This window comes from Microchirus variegatus (assembly GCF_963457635.1).
Source record: "Microchirus variegatus genome assembly, chromosome: 7".
Lineage (NCBI taxonomy): Eukaryota > Metazoa > Chordata > Actinopteri > Pleuronectiformes > Soleidae > Microchirus > Microchirus variegatus.
Window position 1 is genome coordinate 18,277,591 of NC_139808.1, and position 19,233 is coordinate 18,296,823.

Below are 19,233 nucleotides of genomic sequence, written 5' to 3' on the forward strand. Positions count from 1 at the left end.
CTATTTTATATACTTCATCTTCAAATGTGTGTGAAATGTTTTTTTTTTTTTATTGTGATATGAAAAAGGTGGTTTTCAAAGTGTGGGGTGTGTGTGTGTGGGGGGGGGAGGGGGGGTGCTCCACAAAATGATTGAACAGAAATAAAATATTAAAGGACACTGTAACAGGCAGGGAAATGGTAGAGGAAATATTGTGATTTCTAGATGTGTTCATGAATACAGGAAGGGACATGGAAGGAAAAACAAATGGAGGTCATGAAAAAGAGAGACACAGATCAGTGTACTTCCAGGTCAGTTTGGCCCATGGAAACTGAAAACAAACACTAAAATGGAGTGGAAAAAACAACAACAAAAAAAACAATAATGTTTATCAGTTTGAACATTAAATATTGTCAGAAGTATAATGTCGGGGTTGATAGGGTTGGCATAGTATTTTTGTCCTGTCTAGTTTCTTTTCCTGTTTTATTTTGAAATGTCTGGGACTATTCCCCACTTCCTGTCAAGCTTCCTCGCCCTTGTGATTAGTCTCCACCCTAATTGATTTCACCTGTGTCCCTCTCCCTGTATTTAAACTGTGCTCTTCAGCAGGTGAGGGTCAATACTCCAGCATATTTTCTCCTTTCTCTATTCTCTTCCAACTCTGCATTTCTGAACGTGATAAATATCTTGTCTTTGTCGCGTGTTTGTCAAAAGTCCCAACTTCATTAGAATTGAGGGGTTTTATTTAGCGATTGGCCACAAAACAACAAAGCTGCTGGTGTCCTGAGACTTTAGCACAGGTGTGGTGTAGACACCATTTTACTAAAGGTCTATGTCGTAATGGTCAAAGATAAACTAAGGTGATATACGGTGAAGTCCGGTAGTTACATCATTCATTAAATATAAGACTGTGACTGTAAAAGTTTATGTGGAAAAGTATGAAAACTGCAAGATGAAAAACATCAATCTTCCTCTTTCTTTATGTCTGTCTGTCCGTCATGTGGTCAGCTACAGTAAACGCTCTCTGCTGGCCCACAGTCAACTGCTTAATATTCATTGCACTTCTCTCCTGGCTGATGCAATGATCACTTTACACAGTCAGTGGAAGGAAGTGTGTCAAATACAACGCTGAGGCTTTTTTATGATTCTGGCAAGTCATTTTTTTTTTTTTCCCTGATTCCACTTTGTGTTGTTGAGTGTAACCCTCACTACAGCCCGAGTCTCTTTGGAATCCAGCTCAACAACTTCCCTTTCTCTTTATACAGCGCATACACTACCGTTCAAAAGTTTGGGGTCACTTAGAAATGTCCTTATTTTTGAAGGAAAAGCACTTTTTTTCAATTAATCTAACATTAAATGAATCAGAAATACACTCTCTACATTGTTAATGTGGACTATTCTAGCTGCAAACATCTGTTTTTTAATGGAATATGTACATAGGTGTATAGAGGACCATTTCCAGTGTTCTAATGGTACATTGTGTTTACTAATCGCGTTAGAAGGCTATTGGATGATTAGAAAACCCTTGTAAACCCTTGTGCAATTATGTTAGCACAGCTGAAAACAGTTTTGCTGGTTCTTTGACGAAAATTATTATTTTGAATAAAAATCATTATTTATAATCTTGTCAATGTCTTGACTATATTTTCTATTCATTTTGCAACTCTTTTGATGAATAAAAGTGTGATTTTTAATGGAAAACACACAAAAAATGTATAGGTGACCCCAAACTTTTGAACGGTAGTGTATATCATGATCTTTTTTTCACATTTCAATATTGGTTCAATCCAAGGAAGAAAAAAAAACATGAACAGAGCATTGGCCTGTAGTTTCATGTTTGTCCGACATTGCCAACAAAGCAAAGCCCACAGCAAGTGATAAAATATTAACTGACCTACATATTGCAAGAGCATATTGAACTGGCGCAACATGCCTTTTAAATATGTAATTCACACATGTGCAGTGTAAAACACATACTACGTTCAGAAATCACATGTTTTTTTTAAACTGTGGCTTAAAAGAGAATAAATACAATTACCTCATCTGCGTTTGTTTGCTGTAGAATTAGTACATGATGTCATTTTGTCTTCCATGTTTGTAGAAAACATGATTTCCTTCAGACTTCTTTATTTTCAATCAAAAATGTAAACCTTAACTCTCATAGTATATAGGCATTTATTTGCATATTTTCTGCAGATTTGCTTTTCTTATTATCGTATCAAGATGGTAAATTGATAACACGTATTATTAAAGGTTCCTTGGCAACAAAGCTCGTCTAGAATGTCCAATATTCTGTCTAGGGCTGCAAAGATTATTCAATTAATGGATTACTGAATTAATTGTCAACTATTTTGATAATCAGTTAAAGGTGCCATATGTAAGAATGTGGCCAAAAACGGTTACTACATTCAAATTCAAAATACCAAGGTCTTTTAGGTTTTGTTTTCTGTGGTAACGCTGTTACGCTCAGTCTGTGTCTGTGTCTGCAGAGCTGTTGCTGCTGTTTTACATATAGGATTTGCCTTTGAAATGAATAATGAATGTGATGTAATACGTCTCCTACTCCAGAGCAGAGTCAGAGTAGAATCAGTCAATTTCACTGGTGCTGTACAGTAACATTTAAAAACAAGACAGAGAAAAAGATATAAATAAAAAATAAACAAATAATCCATGACAAAGACTGAAAGGAATTGAAATAAGTGCCTGAAGAGGTAATGGGACAGAAGGAAGGAAACTGGTCAGAAACTCACCAACACTATAATAAAGGAAGACGTGACTTTGGTTGATTTTATGCAAATATGTGACCTGAATAAAAACCATCAGACTCCTCACACAAACGTGTGCTCAGGCCGTTACTGTTTTATCTCATTACCAGAGCATTTACATAACCTCATGGCTTTGCTATACACCTTTTAATAAGTGAAGATAAGATATTCCAGATGAGCTGACGTCAATCATTTTTACCCATAACATATATTATATTACATTTTAAACCCCACTGTTCATTTATTACAACACATCGACTCAGTGTTTACAAGTCCTGCAGTTTTATTCTCCTGTCAGTTTACTGATTATATATGAAATGGATAGGCAACCAAACAAGTTAGTAAAAAGTCAATGTTTATTGTTTATATAGTGGACTGTATATAAGAGCGAATTATTGACGGCTCGCTCAGCGGCTCAGATACGCCACGTTGATCATTCAGCTTGTTTGAGCAGTGGACCAAACATAATAACTACAGATGACTTATAAGTTTGCGCTGGAACTGCTTACAGGCTAAAATGGAAACTGGCTTTGAAATGAGCAAATAAGATCACAAGATATATAAGCAGTTCAATAAAATCTAAATTACAGATCGTCCTGAAACTGCAAATTGTTTCTGTTGCATTAATAGTTCATTTGGTTTTGATATCATTGCAGTAATCATACTCTGGAATGCAAACATACCCATAGAGAGGGCAGACAATTAGAAAACTTACAAAAATAAGACTAACACGTCGTAAAAACAGTGCACAATGTTGTAGAGTAGTGATTCCTGTCAGGTATATGAGTTAGAGGCGAGCGTGCACAGGGGGAAAAAAAGTTATTGGAGTTTTTGGTGTTGTCGGACGGTGACCTTTAGCACCTCCCTGAGGAAATGAGCGGAGTGTGAGGCAACTCAGGTAATATTATTGAGGAATCTGGGAGTGTTTTACACTTTTTTTTTCCATTTTGCAAAATCTGTTTTTGGTTTTATTTTTTTTACCGTCTAAAAACCCTTTTCATCTTTATCCGTCCATGACCACTGATGGGATTTTCCCACACACCAAGACATGGTACAACATAAATAGATTTCCCTCACTTTAGATTCACCCGTTCACCTTCTCTTTGATCGACTCAGTCATGTCGACGCGGTCGAGATGAGTCGCTGTAGTTCAAACTGAGCGGGAAGAAAGGCGATATAGGTGACTTTGAACGTGCCACGGTTGTTGGTCTGATTTTCACACATACAATTATCTCTGGAGCTTACAGAGAAAGAAATAAAGAGAAACATCCGGTGAGTGGGTGAAAATGCCTGGTTGACGCAAAACAAGAATGACCAGACTGGTTCAAGATGATAGAAAGGGAACAGTCACTCAAATAACCACTCATTACAACCGAGGTAATAAGACGATCATCAATAAACGCAAAAACATGTTGACCCTTAAAGCAGATGCAGGGCTTTAGTAGCAGAATATTCCCCTATTTATAAGATGCAGCTAGCACCTGAAGAAAAGGCCAGTGAGTGTATAGTTTCACAGTAGCTGGAGGCTTACTTGATCTTTTTTTTTGTATTATCAATACTGAGAAATAGTTTAAGGGCGAACAGTGAAGTTAATTTGGAAGTGAAGAAAAGGTATTTTTGAAAGAATGGATTCTCTGTGTCGAAGCCCTGAAGACAAATACAATAAAATATCAATATTTTCTCTCTCAGCAGATCCTGGAAAAGGCATATTTTTGCAGCAACTTGGTGCAATACTGCCTTTAACCTTAAGGGGGGCGTGAGAGTACCACACACAGTATGTATGGATTAAAGGTCACAAAGAGTGGCCCTGTTGCACATTTATGTTAGTTATGGAGGTCTACTTACATATATTAACTTGTTTTTATGGTCAAAAACCTCCTAGTTGCTGTAAACGAGCCAATGGAAATCTGTCCTTTTTGAAGCACTTGTCAGTCGCGCTATTTCAGACATAAATCTCGCCTGAGAAGACAGACTGTGTTGTGATTGGCCAGTACCCGGAAGTGACATTCGGCACACCCGCTCTCAGAAGCGCAGCTCCCCCTTCTGGAACGGTGGATGCACTGCTACTCATTATCAAAACATTGTTTTAACAGTGTTTAAAAATAGCTTCTTCACGACTCCCCGCCGCAGTCCCTTTATGACTTTGACCCGGAGTCAGACCCAGAGTCAGAAGACACTGTCGCTTGTGAAACACCTCCACAACGGACGTTATTCTTCTTCTGCGGTTCAATGCACGCAACCGGATGTGCCCGGACTAGTGCCCAGAGCAGGACGATCTGCTGTTCAGGAGAACCGCTGTTTACGTAACTATAACGGGATTTTCAGAGATCTCGCTGAGCCCGAGATTACAATAAAACACAGCGTTCTCAGCAGCGGCTGAACTGTTTGTTTTTCGAAACTTCAGGGTTTCTTAAACAAGGTAATGACGCAGATACACACTAAAAAACAGCGTTAATTGGAACTTCCGGTCTAGTTCCGCTTTAAAGGTCCAACTCTTGGGTCAGTCTTTAGCGTTATTAAACATCAATTATTATGGAAATATAGCCATTGCTATCATTGAGAGTAAAGAGAACATGTGTACAGTTGTTTCACAGTTGGCTCCAAGACAAAGCTTCTGTGGTCAATCCTGGCCAGTAAGAGGCCGATTAGATTAGAGTGTGGTGTAAACCAAAATATAGATAAGCATAGAGGTGAGAGCAGATTAATCCAGAGAGAGTCTGTGTCTTAGATAAATAACTTTATGTTCATCTTGAGAAATGATCTTGTGAATTTAAGGAAGCATCAGGCTGTCTTGATGTTGCCTCTGTTCTCCTTAACCAAGTACACTACATCTGTTAAGTATTGAATTCAGGTGTTTAAAGTGCCCATATTATACCCTATTTCCCCCAAGTTAAACTAGTTCCTGATGCCCTAATGAACATGTCTGTGACATGCTTTAGTCAAAATACCTTAAGGATGAAGCACCATAGCAGTTCAATAACCCTGCCAAAACAGCCCTTTTCAGAACGCTCGGTTTTGTGCCTGGTCCCTTTATATGCAAATGAGACACAGGTAAAAACACACCCACTGCTACCAATTTAGACAATGCTGTGCTTCCAACTATGTGGCAGCAGTTTGAGGAAGGACCTTCTCTATTTCCAACGTGACTGTGCCCATGGTTTGCAAAGTTTATGTGTGGAACAACTTGAGCGATCTGACCTCAACGCCGTCGAGCATCTTTGGGATGAACTGGAGCAGAGATTGTGAGCCAGGCCTTCTCGTCCAAAACATCAGTGTCTGTCCTCAATACGTAAATGCTCTACAGAATGAATGGACACAAATTTACATAGAAACACTTTAAAATCTTGAAGAAAGTCTTCCAAGAAGAGTGGAAGCTGATATAGTTGCAAAAGGGGAAACAACTGCATGTTAAAGTCATGTGTATGTATTTGGATACGTCATTACCGTCACATTGATGTGATGGTCAGGCGTCCCAATACATTTTTATTCATACAGTGTATATTTCAATGACTTCCTCACTGTTCTCTGCAACATTAAGAATTAATAATATCGAGTTGTAAGACATCTGAGGATAGTAACACATGTAGTATTCCTCTGCTCAGCCCTCTCTTCCCCAAGAGAGTCAGCGAAGTACGGTGGCCTTCACATACCAGAGGATGTTCTTATTTTTGTGTTGCAGCCTCATAATGGTTGCTGTAGAAAAAAACATAGCGGCACAAGATGGTGGTCCCCTGTTGCCAAAAGTATGCATAAAAGGTTAATTCTGAGGCTACAAAAGCCCAACACTTGTCATTTCAAAGCGATCACGCACAAATACAAACATCCCCATGGGTTGTATATTCAATTTCTGCCAATAAACAACACCTAAATGTTAAACACTGGACCTTTAAGTAAATCCATGAGGGAACATCCGTCTGACCTTTAAATGTGGCATTTGCATGTGTAATCAATTTTAAAACGGGAGATAATTGTGGTTAATTGCAGCACAGAGGATGGATCTCGATTCACATTCTAAATGCGTTTCCTGTTTTGAAAAACTGTTCAGAAAAAAAACCCCTGTCCAATCAAACTGACAGAAAACTGAAAAGGTCACATTGAAATGGCACCATCTGATACCAGTCACCATACAAAGTCAGATCCAACGATTAAAGCCTCACAGTGATTTCACCATTTTCTGTTTTTTTCCATGAAGTGTCAGCATGCACGCAGGGCAGTTTAGATAAAACTCAGCGCTGACAGCAAAAAGAGAAAAAAAAGGTACTCTCTGTAATCGGACTGAGGGTGGACAGCCTGCAGGCAGGAGCACAGGAGAGCGTGATGATGACACTGAACTCCGTCTGAACTCGTCCTCAGACCTCAGGTGAAGAACTGCTGCAGAGCTTTTCTAGTCTCTCTTTACAATGCCTGTACTGTAAAATCTAAAAGCTCATTCAGGGATGTGAAATCATTCCCTAACTTTAACAGCCTTTATCGTGGCAATTTTTGGTAGAAATTATGTTTTTAAAAGTGAAAGTGAACATTGCACTAGTTCAAAATATAGTTTAAAGTTCTTATAACAAAGTCCATTGAGAAAATCAGCATTTTTGGTGGGTTGACAAATCCTGTGCTCCTCTGATCACTGTGCTGTGATCAGAGGCGTAGTTTGTGAACAGGCAGGGCAGGCAACTGCTTGGGGCCCCGAGCTGATAGGGGGCCCCTGACACTCAGAGCTTGAGGGCTGTTTTTACTCCCCGCCCCCCTTAAAAAACAATGGGCGATTTGCAATGAGATCTCAGTAGGAAAACTCCCTAAAGGGGCCCCACCTCACGTTAACCTGTGTGAAGTTATCGTTCTGCAAGTTGGAAAATGAAGAGGATTATTTACAGTGTAATGCATATCTTTTTTACTCAGTTTATATGTTTTTTTCAGTTATTTACAGTATTTTATTGTTCTATATATTTCTATTGTTTTATAATGTTGGTTCTTTACAGTGAAATGTATTTTTTTTACTAAGTTTATATAGCTATTTACAGTATTTTATTGTTATTTACATTTAAAGTTTCACACACTTTAATTACAAGGTTTTTCCATGTTATTTCATTCATTTCGAAAAAAATATATATTTTGAATTCATACATTTTTTGTTGGTGTCAGATTATTTATAACACCATGGTGATGAACACTGGTTGGAAGGGCCCCCTGGGAATTTTTGCTTAGGGCCCCTACAGACTCTAGAATCGCCTCTGGCTGTGATGTAAAATCGCTGACTTTCTCTATGGACTTTGGTGCAGGGAGTGAGCAGTTTTACAAAGCAACACAAACTGTAATTTCCCTGTCAGAAAAGGCTCGTCTAAGCCGTCTCAAGCTGATTATAGATTAGAATGTATACAATACATGACATATTTGTATGTATTAATTACAGAGAATTTTTAATCCAAGGACAGGAAGAGGGTGGCAGAGACTGTGGCTGTGGCAGTGAAGGACCAGGAATGACTTTATGGTTCTTTATTCATTTATTAATATGAATGGCTGTTTCCTCACTGTGTGAACAAATGTAAATGTATATTAGTAAATCCTGATGAGGTCAAACATGGTAAAGTGTGGTGACAGTGAAGCACACTTGGATGAAATGTTTTGTGCACTTTCGCCCACTAGATGTCCCTAGAGTCCCAATTGGGCAAAATGCAGTTTATATGGATTTTTTTTTTTTTTTTTTTTTTTAAATAGAATGCTGATTAGGTAGAACACGTTGATGATTAAATGATGGTGCTTTGTAATAAAAACACACTTTGTATTGAATATGTTGCCACAACAGTCATTTTCAGAGTATGTAAGTGCATTTTACTTCATACATTTTTATTGCAGTTCATACGAGCTCTGTAATGAACTGTTTCAGTTACAGTAATTGGACAAACACATTTTACTTTGGTGTTTTATACTTAATCTCCTTTAAAAGCTGCTTTTGACGAGACCCTGTGGCTAAACTCTGCTTCCCACTTTAAAGATGTATAATTGGGGGGAAAAGATGTCCCTATTTGTTTAATACCACCGAATAAAATCTAAGAAAGTTTTTCTAAGTTTGTACCACTTCACAAACCACTTACTCTCCCACAGCAAAGTCCATCAAGAAAATGATCGATTTTACAGGTATGGAGGAGAAGTTTGTCCATTGCAGCCTCCATAAGAAAGTCAAAATGTGTTATTCCTTTGTTCAGATTTACCTACGTGACACACATTTACCAAAGCTGGCAGCTGTAGACCAGTAGCTCCTGTGCCACCATGAGCTGAAAAACACTGATTTATCTCTATGGACTTTGGTGTGGGAGAGTGAGAAGTTTACACAGGCTGTCTAAAAGTGAGATAAAGCAGCAAACATATTACCACTGTAGATTTAAGCAGGCATCTATTGTATTAGATTAACCTTTAGATATGACTGTGTCAGTTCCTCATAATTCAAAATAGCTGAACTAAAAGTGGAGCATGGAACTTAGCGCAGGGAGAACATGACATTGTGTTAATGATACAAGAAGTACACACGAAAGAAAACAAACACTAAAAGAAGAAAAACTGTAAAATAATAAAAAGGCAATAAAAAGATGATTCAACAGTGCAGTTCTATAAAGAAGTAGAATAGTTAGATAAACACTATTTAATACACATGTATTAATGTGGTCTTTTCTGTAAACACATCAGTGTGGTGATGCAGTGCAGGACTAGTAAACCAACACAGAATTGTTCTGAAACTAGGGTTTTTTTGTGGGCAATGTTTTGAATGTTCATGAATTTACTGGAAATCCACACAAGGAACTTAAACAAAGTCAAAGCTACAAAGACAAACACTATTGTCAAACATTTAGAACTGTACCTTCACAGTGTGTTGTCTCTGTAAACAACTCTCAGATAAATATTAATCTTACACAGTTGGTCTTTTGTCATTTTTTTTTTTCTTTTTGTGAGGAGATTGTCGCAGGGCAGAGCAGCGAGACATTCAGATACCAAGTTTGCTTATTGTTGCTATCGGTTCAGTTTCCTGATTGAGTAAGTGGATTACAGGTCATGTGTCTCCAGTTCCTTCCCTCAGTCTGTCTTATTGGCAGTCACAGTGACACACCGGGACAAACTGCTGCTTCAGGTAAGAGCCACACATACTGCTAATTTCTCTTGATAATGTATCATTAAATATTGTAAAATATGTATTACACAGGTCTGTCAAGTGTTTTTCCGTGCCCTGATTTGAGAAGCAGACAATTCAGCATTACAAGTTGTGTAAACTATGACGCACAAACAGGTTATATAAGACATATCTAATATTCTGTGTATCATCAGTGTCAGGGCTGCTCGTGTTAGGAGATGAACTGTTCCTCTTTGGCGTATTAAAGAGCTCTATTTGGTTTCTTTCACAGCCTAAGACATTAAAGCAGGATTTAGGACTGGTTAAATTTGTTTCATCGTGGTGCTTTTGATCAGAGACTAACAACATGTGAAAGCTGAGTTGTTGGGGGAGATTTCTGAAACCAAGTTTTTGGGATCAGTGAGCAGAAATCTCTGCAGTCATTGATGAGTCAAGTTTCAAGAATTTATTGACAGCAGCTCAGTTCTAAAGGAGAACAACAGAGACAACGCCAGACATGAAGTGCAGGGCGTGGTCTCAGATTCTGATGAGCATCTTGCCAGGGCTGAATACATATAGACAAACGTGCACATCAATCTTTGAGACAGTGCATAAGGATCAAGATGACCTGTGCCCTCTCTCTCTCTCTCTCTGCATTAATCTGGGCCTTGTTCCCTCTATATCTGAGGTTGAACAGTAGCGACTTACTCAAGGAGACAACCTTGAAGTGTGACTCTTCTGGTTTTCTATGTTTTCTATAGTGTTTTTGACAAAAATTCACATTCAAAAGGGAAATAAATGGTGGATTTGTCCTTTAATCGTTGGCTAATTTAATAAAACTGCAGCTCGTCTGCTGACCTATTGGCAGTCATGTGGTTTCTTCCGCAGTGGTCAAATCTTTCACAAGACTCAGATTGAAGCAGGAACCTCTGACAAAAAGAAAGCGGTGGCAACTCTGCACATTCGGTGTTTCTGTACAATAACCTAACATAGGTAACTTTAATTTGTAAAACAAACAGAATCTCAGTCTGGAACATAATGGAGGCTCGCTCGTTCACACGACTGCCAGATTTTAGACACCCAATTAAATCTACATCTGCTCAAATATACAAAATATCTCATTAAACAACCTTTTCTGGCGGGAAACTGAAGTCTGTAAACAGCTCAGATGTGGGACAGACGGCACGGGCCCTCGATAAGGACAGTGTGAGCTTGGGTGAGAGAATGGCCGATATGGTGCACGTCTGTGTAAAAATAACATGGCCCGTGTGGTGCGTTACACAACTGTGATATGGGGACCCATTTTTAAAGATTAACCATTGTGACCAAAAAACACAATATACACTAAGGACAAAATTATATGGACGCAACAGGCAGTGCTATGACGTATTCAAATACATACTTCAATATGGAGTTGGTCCCCCCTTTTGCAGCTCTAACAGCTTCCACTCTTCTTGGAAGATTTTCTGTGTTTCTATATTTAAATTTGTGCTCATTCATTCTGTAGAGCATTTATGAGGTCAGACACTCTCTGTTCCAGTTCATCCCAAAGGTGCTCACTGGGGTTGAGGTCAGGTCACTGAAGTCAAACCATGTCTTTATAATCGTTGCTTTGTGCACTGGGGCACAATCATGTTGAAATAGAATTTTCCTCAAACGGTTGCCACAAAGTTGGAAGCACTTGCTTCACTGGAGAAAAGGGGCCTAGAGCCCAAAACCTGAATTCAAATCTTCAAATACTTTTGTCTATATAGTGTATCTTGCTAATTTGTACATAATATAACATTTCTGACTACTTTTTGCTGCCATTTCTGTTAACACCTTATATCATTTAGAAGAGGTAAACCAGCCACTTCCAAGAGATAAATGCATAATTTCTTTGCATAATTTGTCATTTAATGAAACTTAAAGGTGCATTATGTAATAAATCTAAAGCAACTGGCTATAAAATTCTCCTAATATGTCACAGATACTCAGGAATAATGTTCATATGACAAATTGAACTCACCAACAACAACAGTACAGCCAAAATATTTGCATGAATTTTTTTTACAGACTGCAAATCATGTTTATGTTTTGAAATCATGTTTTGGCATGTGGCGCCACCTACCGCCGTCTACCAATCACTGCAGTCAGTAGAGTCTCAGCTGCCGAGCAACCACGGGTTGCCAGTTACATTAGAAAACGAAACCTAAAAGACCTCGGTATTTTGAATTTGAATGTAGTAACCGTTTTTGGCCACATTCTTACATATGGCACCTTTAAGTAAAAGGTTTTTTATCAATAGAGTTCATTTCTGAACTATTTCTTGGTCGCCACTTTGTGTTTTCAGTCAAACAAACTCCAACATGTTTTCTGCCGTCTTGCTTTGCTACCGCAATGTTGCTGCTGCAACCGTCACTCTTTACATAAATCACAAATCAGCTTCTGTGTGTGGAGCGGCAATGTTGCCAGAAACACAGAGAGTCATGCGGAGCTGATTGGTTTAATCACTGATTGCGTGACAGTGCTGTCTGTCATTTATCCATACTTGAAAACATGAATTATCCCTTTAAATAGTAGCTCTTTTCTCACCACTGACCCTATGACTTCTCTCAGAATGAAATGACTAAAACACTTCATATATTATGTTATATTATTTAGTCCACATGCATAGAATGTAGGTCATATTTATTCTGGAGAGTAAATGTTGACTTCAGTTAAAACAGAAAGCAATAGTGTAAAAAGAAATTCATAGCCGTCGAATGAATGGGTTACTGTGGCAAATAAGGAAGCAGTGAAAAGAAATCCCCTCAATGAGGAAGTGCTGATTACTGTCCTCTCAATCGTCAACCATACTGAAACAGAATCTCTGTTAGATTTATGAGGCTGAAGAACTTGTCCTTTCTATCTCACAACAGTCAAGATGTCCCTGAGTTTTTGGCTCCTTGTGTTGGCTTTTATCGCCGTGAGCTCAAGCACCAATCCTGGAGTAAAGGTCAGGCTAACAGAAAAGGGCCTTGAATATGGTAAGTAACAGATTCGTCTTTTAGCTACAAAGCATCTCTCTCTGTGTATCTGTCTCCAGAGTCCCATGATCGCATGTTCTTGTCTTTTGCTAGGCAGACAACTGGGCATGGCTTCAATCCAGAAGAGACTCAAGACCATCAAAATCCCAGATATTGCAGGGAAGCAGAAAGTCAAAGTCATTGGCAAAGTCCAGTACAGCTTGTCAAAGTAAGGCTGCTCTACATCTTCATCTATATCACCTGGAAATCCAAGCACAATTTACAAACAAGCATTTTTATTTATTCCAGTATGCAAATTGTGAATGTGGGTTTACCCAAGTCTGCAGTGGATCTTGTACCGGGCAATGGCGTCAGACTGTCTATTGGTGACGCCTTCCTCACTCTGAAGGGAAACTGGAAGGTCAAGTATATGCGAATAGTGTGAGTGTGATTTTTGAGATGTATGCGAGATTTACTCTAAACAGTACAGTTAAAGCTGCAGTGTGTAACTTTTGGTAATTTTTGTTGTTGCTGGTGTTATTATCCTGCCTCAGTTTGGGCTTTTTATGCAAAATAATTTGTTAACTTGTGTACTACCAGACCTGAGTGAGGGAGCGGCTGTGTGTATACAGTAGCAGCACAAGGGCGGGTGGGGAAACATGAAACTGAGTTTTTTGAGCAGTACTGTTCGACAAACACGTCTTTGTTTTCAGTCATACTCCCCAACCTTTTTGTCAACATCTCTGTTTACAAGCGCAATGTTGCTGTCTTGACATAAAACAAATCACTTCCTGTGTGCAGTGCTGGAATGTTGCCAACCGGCACAAAAATAGCTGCCGTACTGGGAAACACAGACCGGGTTGTGTGATAGGCTCAATCATCTGACACTGGTTCAAACATAACATAAATTTGTTTAAAGTTAATAAGTTACACACTGCAGCTTTAAATTGCATTTTGTGATGTTTCTGTGCTGCAGTCAGTCTCCCTCTCTCTCTCCCTCAACAGGAAAGACAGTGGCTCATTTGACTTGAATGTGAATGGAATCACTATCAGCACAAGTATTGCCATCAAGAGCGACGAGACAGGCCGACCTACAGTCAGCAGTGTCAACTGTGCAGCTACTGTCGCCAGTGCACGCATCAAATTCCACCATGGAGCCAGGTAAAAATCAAGCATTACTGTTTGCATGAATGTTGAATGAGCATGTCAATTTACGGTTGTACCGATGTGACTCAATTCACCGTTTACCACCATCATTCCTGTGGTTGTTGCTTGTTTGTTTTAGTTGGCTGTACAATCTCTTCAGTGAATTCATTGATAAGGCACTGAGAAGCACACTGCAGAAACAGGTGAGGTTAAACGACAACACTGCTCAGATCGGTCATAACTGGACAACCATCACTCAGCGTGTCAGATTTTAGTTGGATTAAGACAATAATTTGGTTTTCTTAGAGTCATGGAAACACATTAGTACGACTAACATTGAGCCAGTCTTACATACCTGGATAATACGATTCATAGTCAGATTATACCTGCATGTATACATTTAGTCGGACTGTAGTCAGACTTGACGTTCCGCGCATGTTCCAACATTTCCTCCCCGCTCTTTGACCCAGAAGTCTTTCTTCGGACAACACAGCAACCACAAGAGCCATGCTCCATCTAATTTGTATCACAATTCACATACAGAACCACAGCACGATACATCTCACCAGTTTGTTTTTCTGTCATTAACGAATCAGGAAACTGATTCAAAAACGACAAGCTTATAGAGAGAGATACAGCACTGTCCGATTGCTTCTCTTAGTCAGACTACGGCCTTAACTCTATCAAACTGTGCATGTAAATGTACTCATTGCGTTGGATGACATCATATTTTGTAAATAAAGCTATCACTCAGTAGAGTAACACCAAATGGTTAAAGGGACAGTTCAGTTTTTTAAGTGTGGTTGAGACACAGACACATTGTCAACACTGACTTTGCAGTGTGTTGCCAAGCGCAACATCATTTCTGTGAACCAGCCCTGGACCCAAACAGTTGCTCTTTTACTAGTAGCATCAGAGACAGAAGGGATAACATATTTTAACCACTTTACAAAAGTGATTAAAATCAGTATTTGGTGTGGGGAGTGAGTAGTTTACAAACCGATACAAATTTCTGTCCCAGTGGGAGTAAGTGTCCAGGTCCCAGGCTGGCACCCACACCTCAAAAAACCCGAATGATCCTTTAATGTGAAAACACATTTTAAAGCACTGTGATTCAAACTACATGTAACTACTATATATCCATCCATTATCTAATGTATACAAAAAAGTACCTCTGTGTGAGTGATGCATTAATAAAGATGACATTGTGGCACATTCATGTATAAATGTTTTACTGTAGTGATTCACTGCTCTTTACTGTTGCAGATGTGCCCTCTGGTGGCTGACGCTGTATCTGACATGAACCCTTATTTGAAAACTCTCAATGGTAAAGTATTTATCCTAAACAACATATATGTGCATCCCTTACTCACTTTCTGGTCACATTTAGTTGGTGGTGCATGTTGTCTCTCTTTACAGCCTGTACTTTTGGGATATTTAGAGTTTTTGGATGGTATTCGACTTTATGTTCCATTTCCTTTTTCCAATATTCAATCCAGTACTTTTTTTTTTTTTAACCAGTAATAGACTGATACTGATGTTGTACCGGCCAATCAGTGCTGTGTTTAAAACAAACAAGCTTTCAGAGGAGCAACTACTTCCTCACCTATTGTCCTGCCCAACATGTTAAGAAACAGTGACATAGCAGATCTGGTATCAACTTTCCTCAGACGTCCGATGATATGTGGTTAGCCCTTAGTATGACCATTTACACCTGGCATTAAAATGCATCCTAGATGTGTCTCCTGTGACCAGATGAGATCAGACCTGGTTTAGACCTGACCTGTATTCAAAAACACACTGATGTCATGTTTGTATGGGAAAACTAGTCTGGACTGTACAGATGTGTCTGCCGTCAGTGACAGGGCGACACGGAGAGTCAGAGAAAAACGATATAAAATGAACTTTTAACCAATACACACAAGAAATCATATGAAAAAATGTATGAGCCCTGATTAGCGTGAAGAAAAAAACTGCTTAAAATCAGCTTAAGAGGTGGTCTCTAACCTGTCCAGCGAATGACTGCATTGAGTCCGGGAATGTGGACAAGTGTGTCCTAAAGCAAGTGTGTCCTTATCGTCTTATACGTCTATATGTCTTATATGTCTTATATGTCTTATACCAGGTCTGAATACGACAATGTTTCACCCATATTGAATGAGTGGCTTTCTGTCTAACTACAGTTATAGCCAAGGTGGACCAGTATGCAGAGATCGAATATTCCATGGTGTCGTCACCCACAGTTTTAAACTCTTCCATCGACTTGGGCTTGAAGGTAAAGAGTCTGATATTGATATCAGTCAACACTGTAGAATCTGAAAACTCAATAAGCTTAAAAAACACATTGTTATTGTTTTTCTACCTTGGCTCCTCTTCTTTCCTCTGTCCTTTAGGGTGAATTTTACAACATAGGGAAGCATCAGGAAGCTCCGTTCTCCCCCACAGCCTTTTACCTGCCGCCGCAGGTCAACAACATGGTGTACATTGGCATTTCGGCGTACACTGCCGACACTGCAGCCTTCGTCTACAGCAAAGCTGGAGCTCTCAGCCTGTACATCACTGACGACATGGTGAGAAACACCCTCCTGACTCATTACTCAATAAATCTCCTAAATCTAAAACGTTTCTCATTCTATCACAACAGATCCCACAGAGCTCTCCCATCCGACTCAACACCAAGACATTTGGAACATTCATCCCGCAGGTTACAACAACACACTTCACTGCTTTGCTTGTAAACACTACCTTCATTGCTCATTTGTCAACTAGGGTATTTCTTGGTGGGGTTTTTTTTTTTCAGATCGCCAAGCTTTACCCAGGTCTGATGATGAAACTGCTGCTGCAGGCAGACAAAACACCGATCATCACCTTTGGCCCCAACAATGTGACCATTCAAGCAAGTGCAGTAATGACAGCATACGCCATCCAGCCCAACGCCACACTTACCCCTCTCTTTGCCCTCAACTTGGTGGGTTACACAGACAACATGATTAAAAGTCACTGTTGGAACAAACACCAAAGCGTGACTCATCATTGTGTTATCTTTACAGGTGACCAGCGTCAGTGCCCAAGTGTCCGTCAGTGGAACAAAGCTGGCTGGAGCTGTCACCCTCAACAAGTGAGTTACTAAAAAAAAAAAAAAATTGGGACTTGTTCCAAGAAGAGAAAAATGGGGCCATAAGGTCCTGGCAGAGATGAACGTCAGGGTCTAATTTTGCCTCATTTGCACAGAATGGATCTGACCCTGAGGACAAGTTATGTGGGAGAGTTTCAGGTGAGGGATGCATTATAGCACGAGTCACAGTGTGCACCACCACTAACAACTTTATAAACTAACCCCAACTCTAATCTTCAGGTCAGAACCCTGGACAGTGTCCTGCAAATGGTCCTCAAAGCAGTAGTGATACCCAAACTGAATGGTAAGTTTGTGCATTTTTAAGCTGTTCCCTACGTGAACTCTGTGTTATATCATGTACTCGGGCTGCTGCGTGCAGATCAGTTCAAAGAATAGAGTTCGGAGGTCAAATTTTAGACGTAGGTTTCGGATTGTGTATGACTTAATGCCTTAAATTAAAGCAACACTATGCAACTATAAACACAGTACCAGGGTAAGCCTTCTGCATTGAGAACCAGAAACACTGAAAACATGGCTGCCAATGAGGACACAAGGAAAACATTATTTTAGCCACTGAATGCATTCTACATTTGAAATAGAATTGTTTATATGTGCACACATAACAATTAGGAAGAGACAATTTGACCTCTGCATTTAACCTATCCTTATTACACACCAGTAGTGAACACACATAAACCATGCACAGGAGCAGTGGGCAGCGCTCATCTCTGCCTGGGGAGCAATGAGGGTTGGATACCTTGCTCAGGGGCACCCCAGCCCTTGACCTGTGCATGGATTTGAACCGGCAGCCCTCTAGTTAGAAGCCCAATTTCCTTCCATCAGGCAGACATTTTCAACTGGAAACCAGTTTGTAAACAGCTCACTCTCCTGCACCAAAGTCCATAGAGAAAATCTGAATTTGTACTTCAGAGGAACACACAAGATAAGATAAGATAGTCCTTTATTAGTCCCGAAGTCGGGAAATTTATATTGTCACAGTCGCAACGACAGTAAAGATAAAGATAATAAATAATAAACATGCATTTCCAAGAATGTACAATATAAAAAGATATTAACAATAAGACTATAAAAAGTTAAAATAGAATTGGTTTGTGGTAGGTGAATCCAAACAAGATCACAAAATAACTAATGTCAACTGACGAATGGAGGCAGAAATGGATCAACATATTGTGCTATAAAACAAAATCGCTGATCATCTCAATGGGTATTGGTACAGAGGAGCCCGTTTATGAGATTAAGGGCCTGCCCAACTGTTAAAATAGATGAAAAATGGAGGAAGTAATGACAATACATGACAATAAACTCCCACAATTCCTATGATCTAAAATCTAATGGGCTCTTGCTCTTTCGTTCACCATGTCTTAAAAAAGGGAACAAACACAAGGGTGAAAACCTGGCTGTGTTATAAATCTAACAACTGTATGATCATGTTTTTACAAAAGATTTCTGAGCATGTTTTTCTCATAAATGTTTTAACTTTTCTCCGTAGTAAAACTTGCACAGGGATACCCTCTCCCTGCGATTGGAAAGATGAAGCTTGTGAACACACAGGTCGAGGTCCTAAAGGTCAGAGACGTGACGTTTTTGTATAAAACTGCATGTTGTGAGCTGTGAGCTACATGTATTTTATGACAGCCATTTTAATGAGGGTTAAAGTGACATAACCAGTACTCAGTCAGGAATCATCTTGAATAACTACTTGATAGATAGAACTCGTGATCTCAAAGCCATTTAAGTAAATATCTGCTGCTGCTGTGCTCTGTTTTCATGTAGGACTACATGCTGATCGGAACAGACGTACAGTTTACTGGTTAAACTGCATTCCTCAAAACTCCCACATTTCCTTTCTGCACTGGAGCATGTCATTATGAAGAGACTTCAACAACCTGACTGAAAAATCTCTGAGACATTGTATGAGCATTACTTCTAAAAACCTGGTAAACGCAAAAATCGCATTAGGATCTCACATATTTTTTTTTTTTGAATGATTTTTATATTATTGTTTACATATTAAATGTAGATGAGAACTGCTGAGGCAGTTGCAAGCAGCAATGTGTGAGGGTGCGGTTTTTCTTTTTGTAAACACAGTCATCTTTTCTGTAATAACAGGCTCCGAGCAAAGCAGAACAC

General features: G+C 39.3%; 1 protein-coding gene across 1 annotated transcript; it reads left to right on the forward strand.

Annotated features, from left to right (window-relative positions):
* Positions 1-12,739: 12,739 nt before the first annotated feature.
* Positions 12,740-19,012, forward strand: LOC310929221 (bactericidal permeability-increasing protein-like; the record flags this gene model as incomplete). The annotated part of the gene is made up of 15 exons (XM_083891943.1): positions 12,740-12,842; positions 12,936-13,050; positions 13,131-13,262; positions 13,827-13,982; positions 14,107-14,170; positions 15,234-15,294; positions 16,151-16,242; positions 16,361-16,537; positions 16,612-16,671; positions 16,768-16,935; positions 17,018-17,085; positions 17,199-17,241; positions 17,323-17,386; positions 18,593-18,669; positions 18,877-19,012. The coding sequence occupies 15 exons, from the start codon at positions 12,740-12,742 to the stop codon at positions 18,916-18,918; spliced, it is 1,422 nt and encodes a 473-aa protein (XP_083748069.1). The 3' UTR covers positions 18,919-19,012.
* Positions 19,013-19,233: the final 221 nt, after the last annotated feature.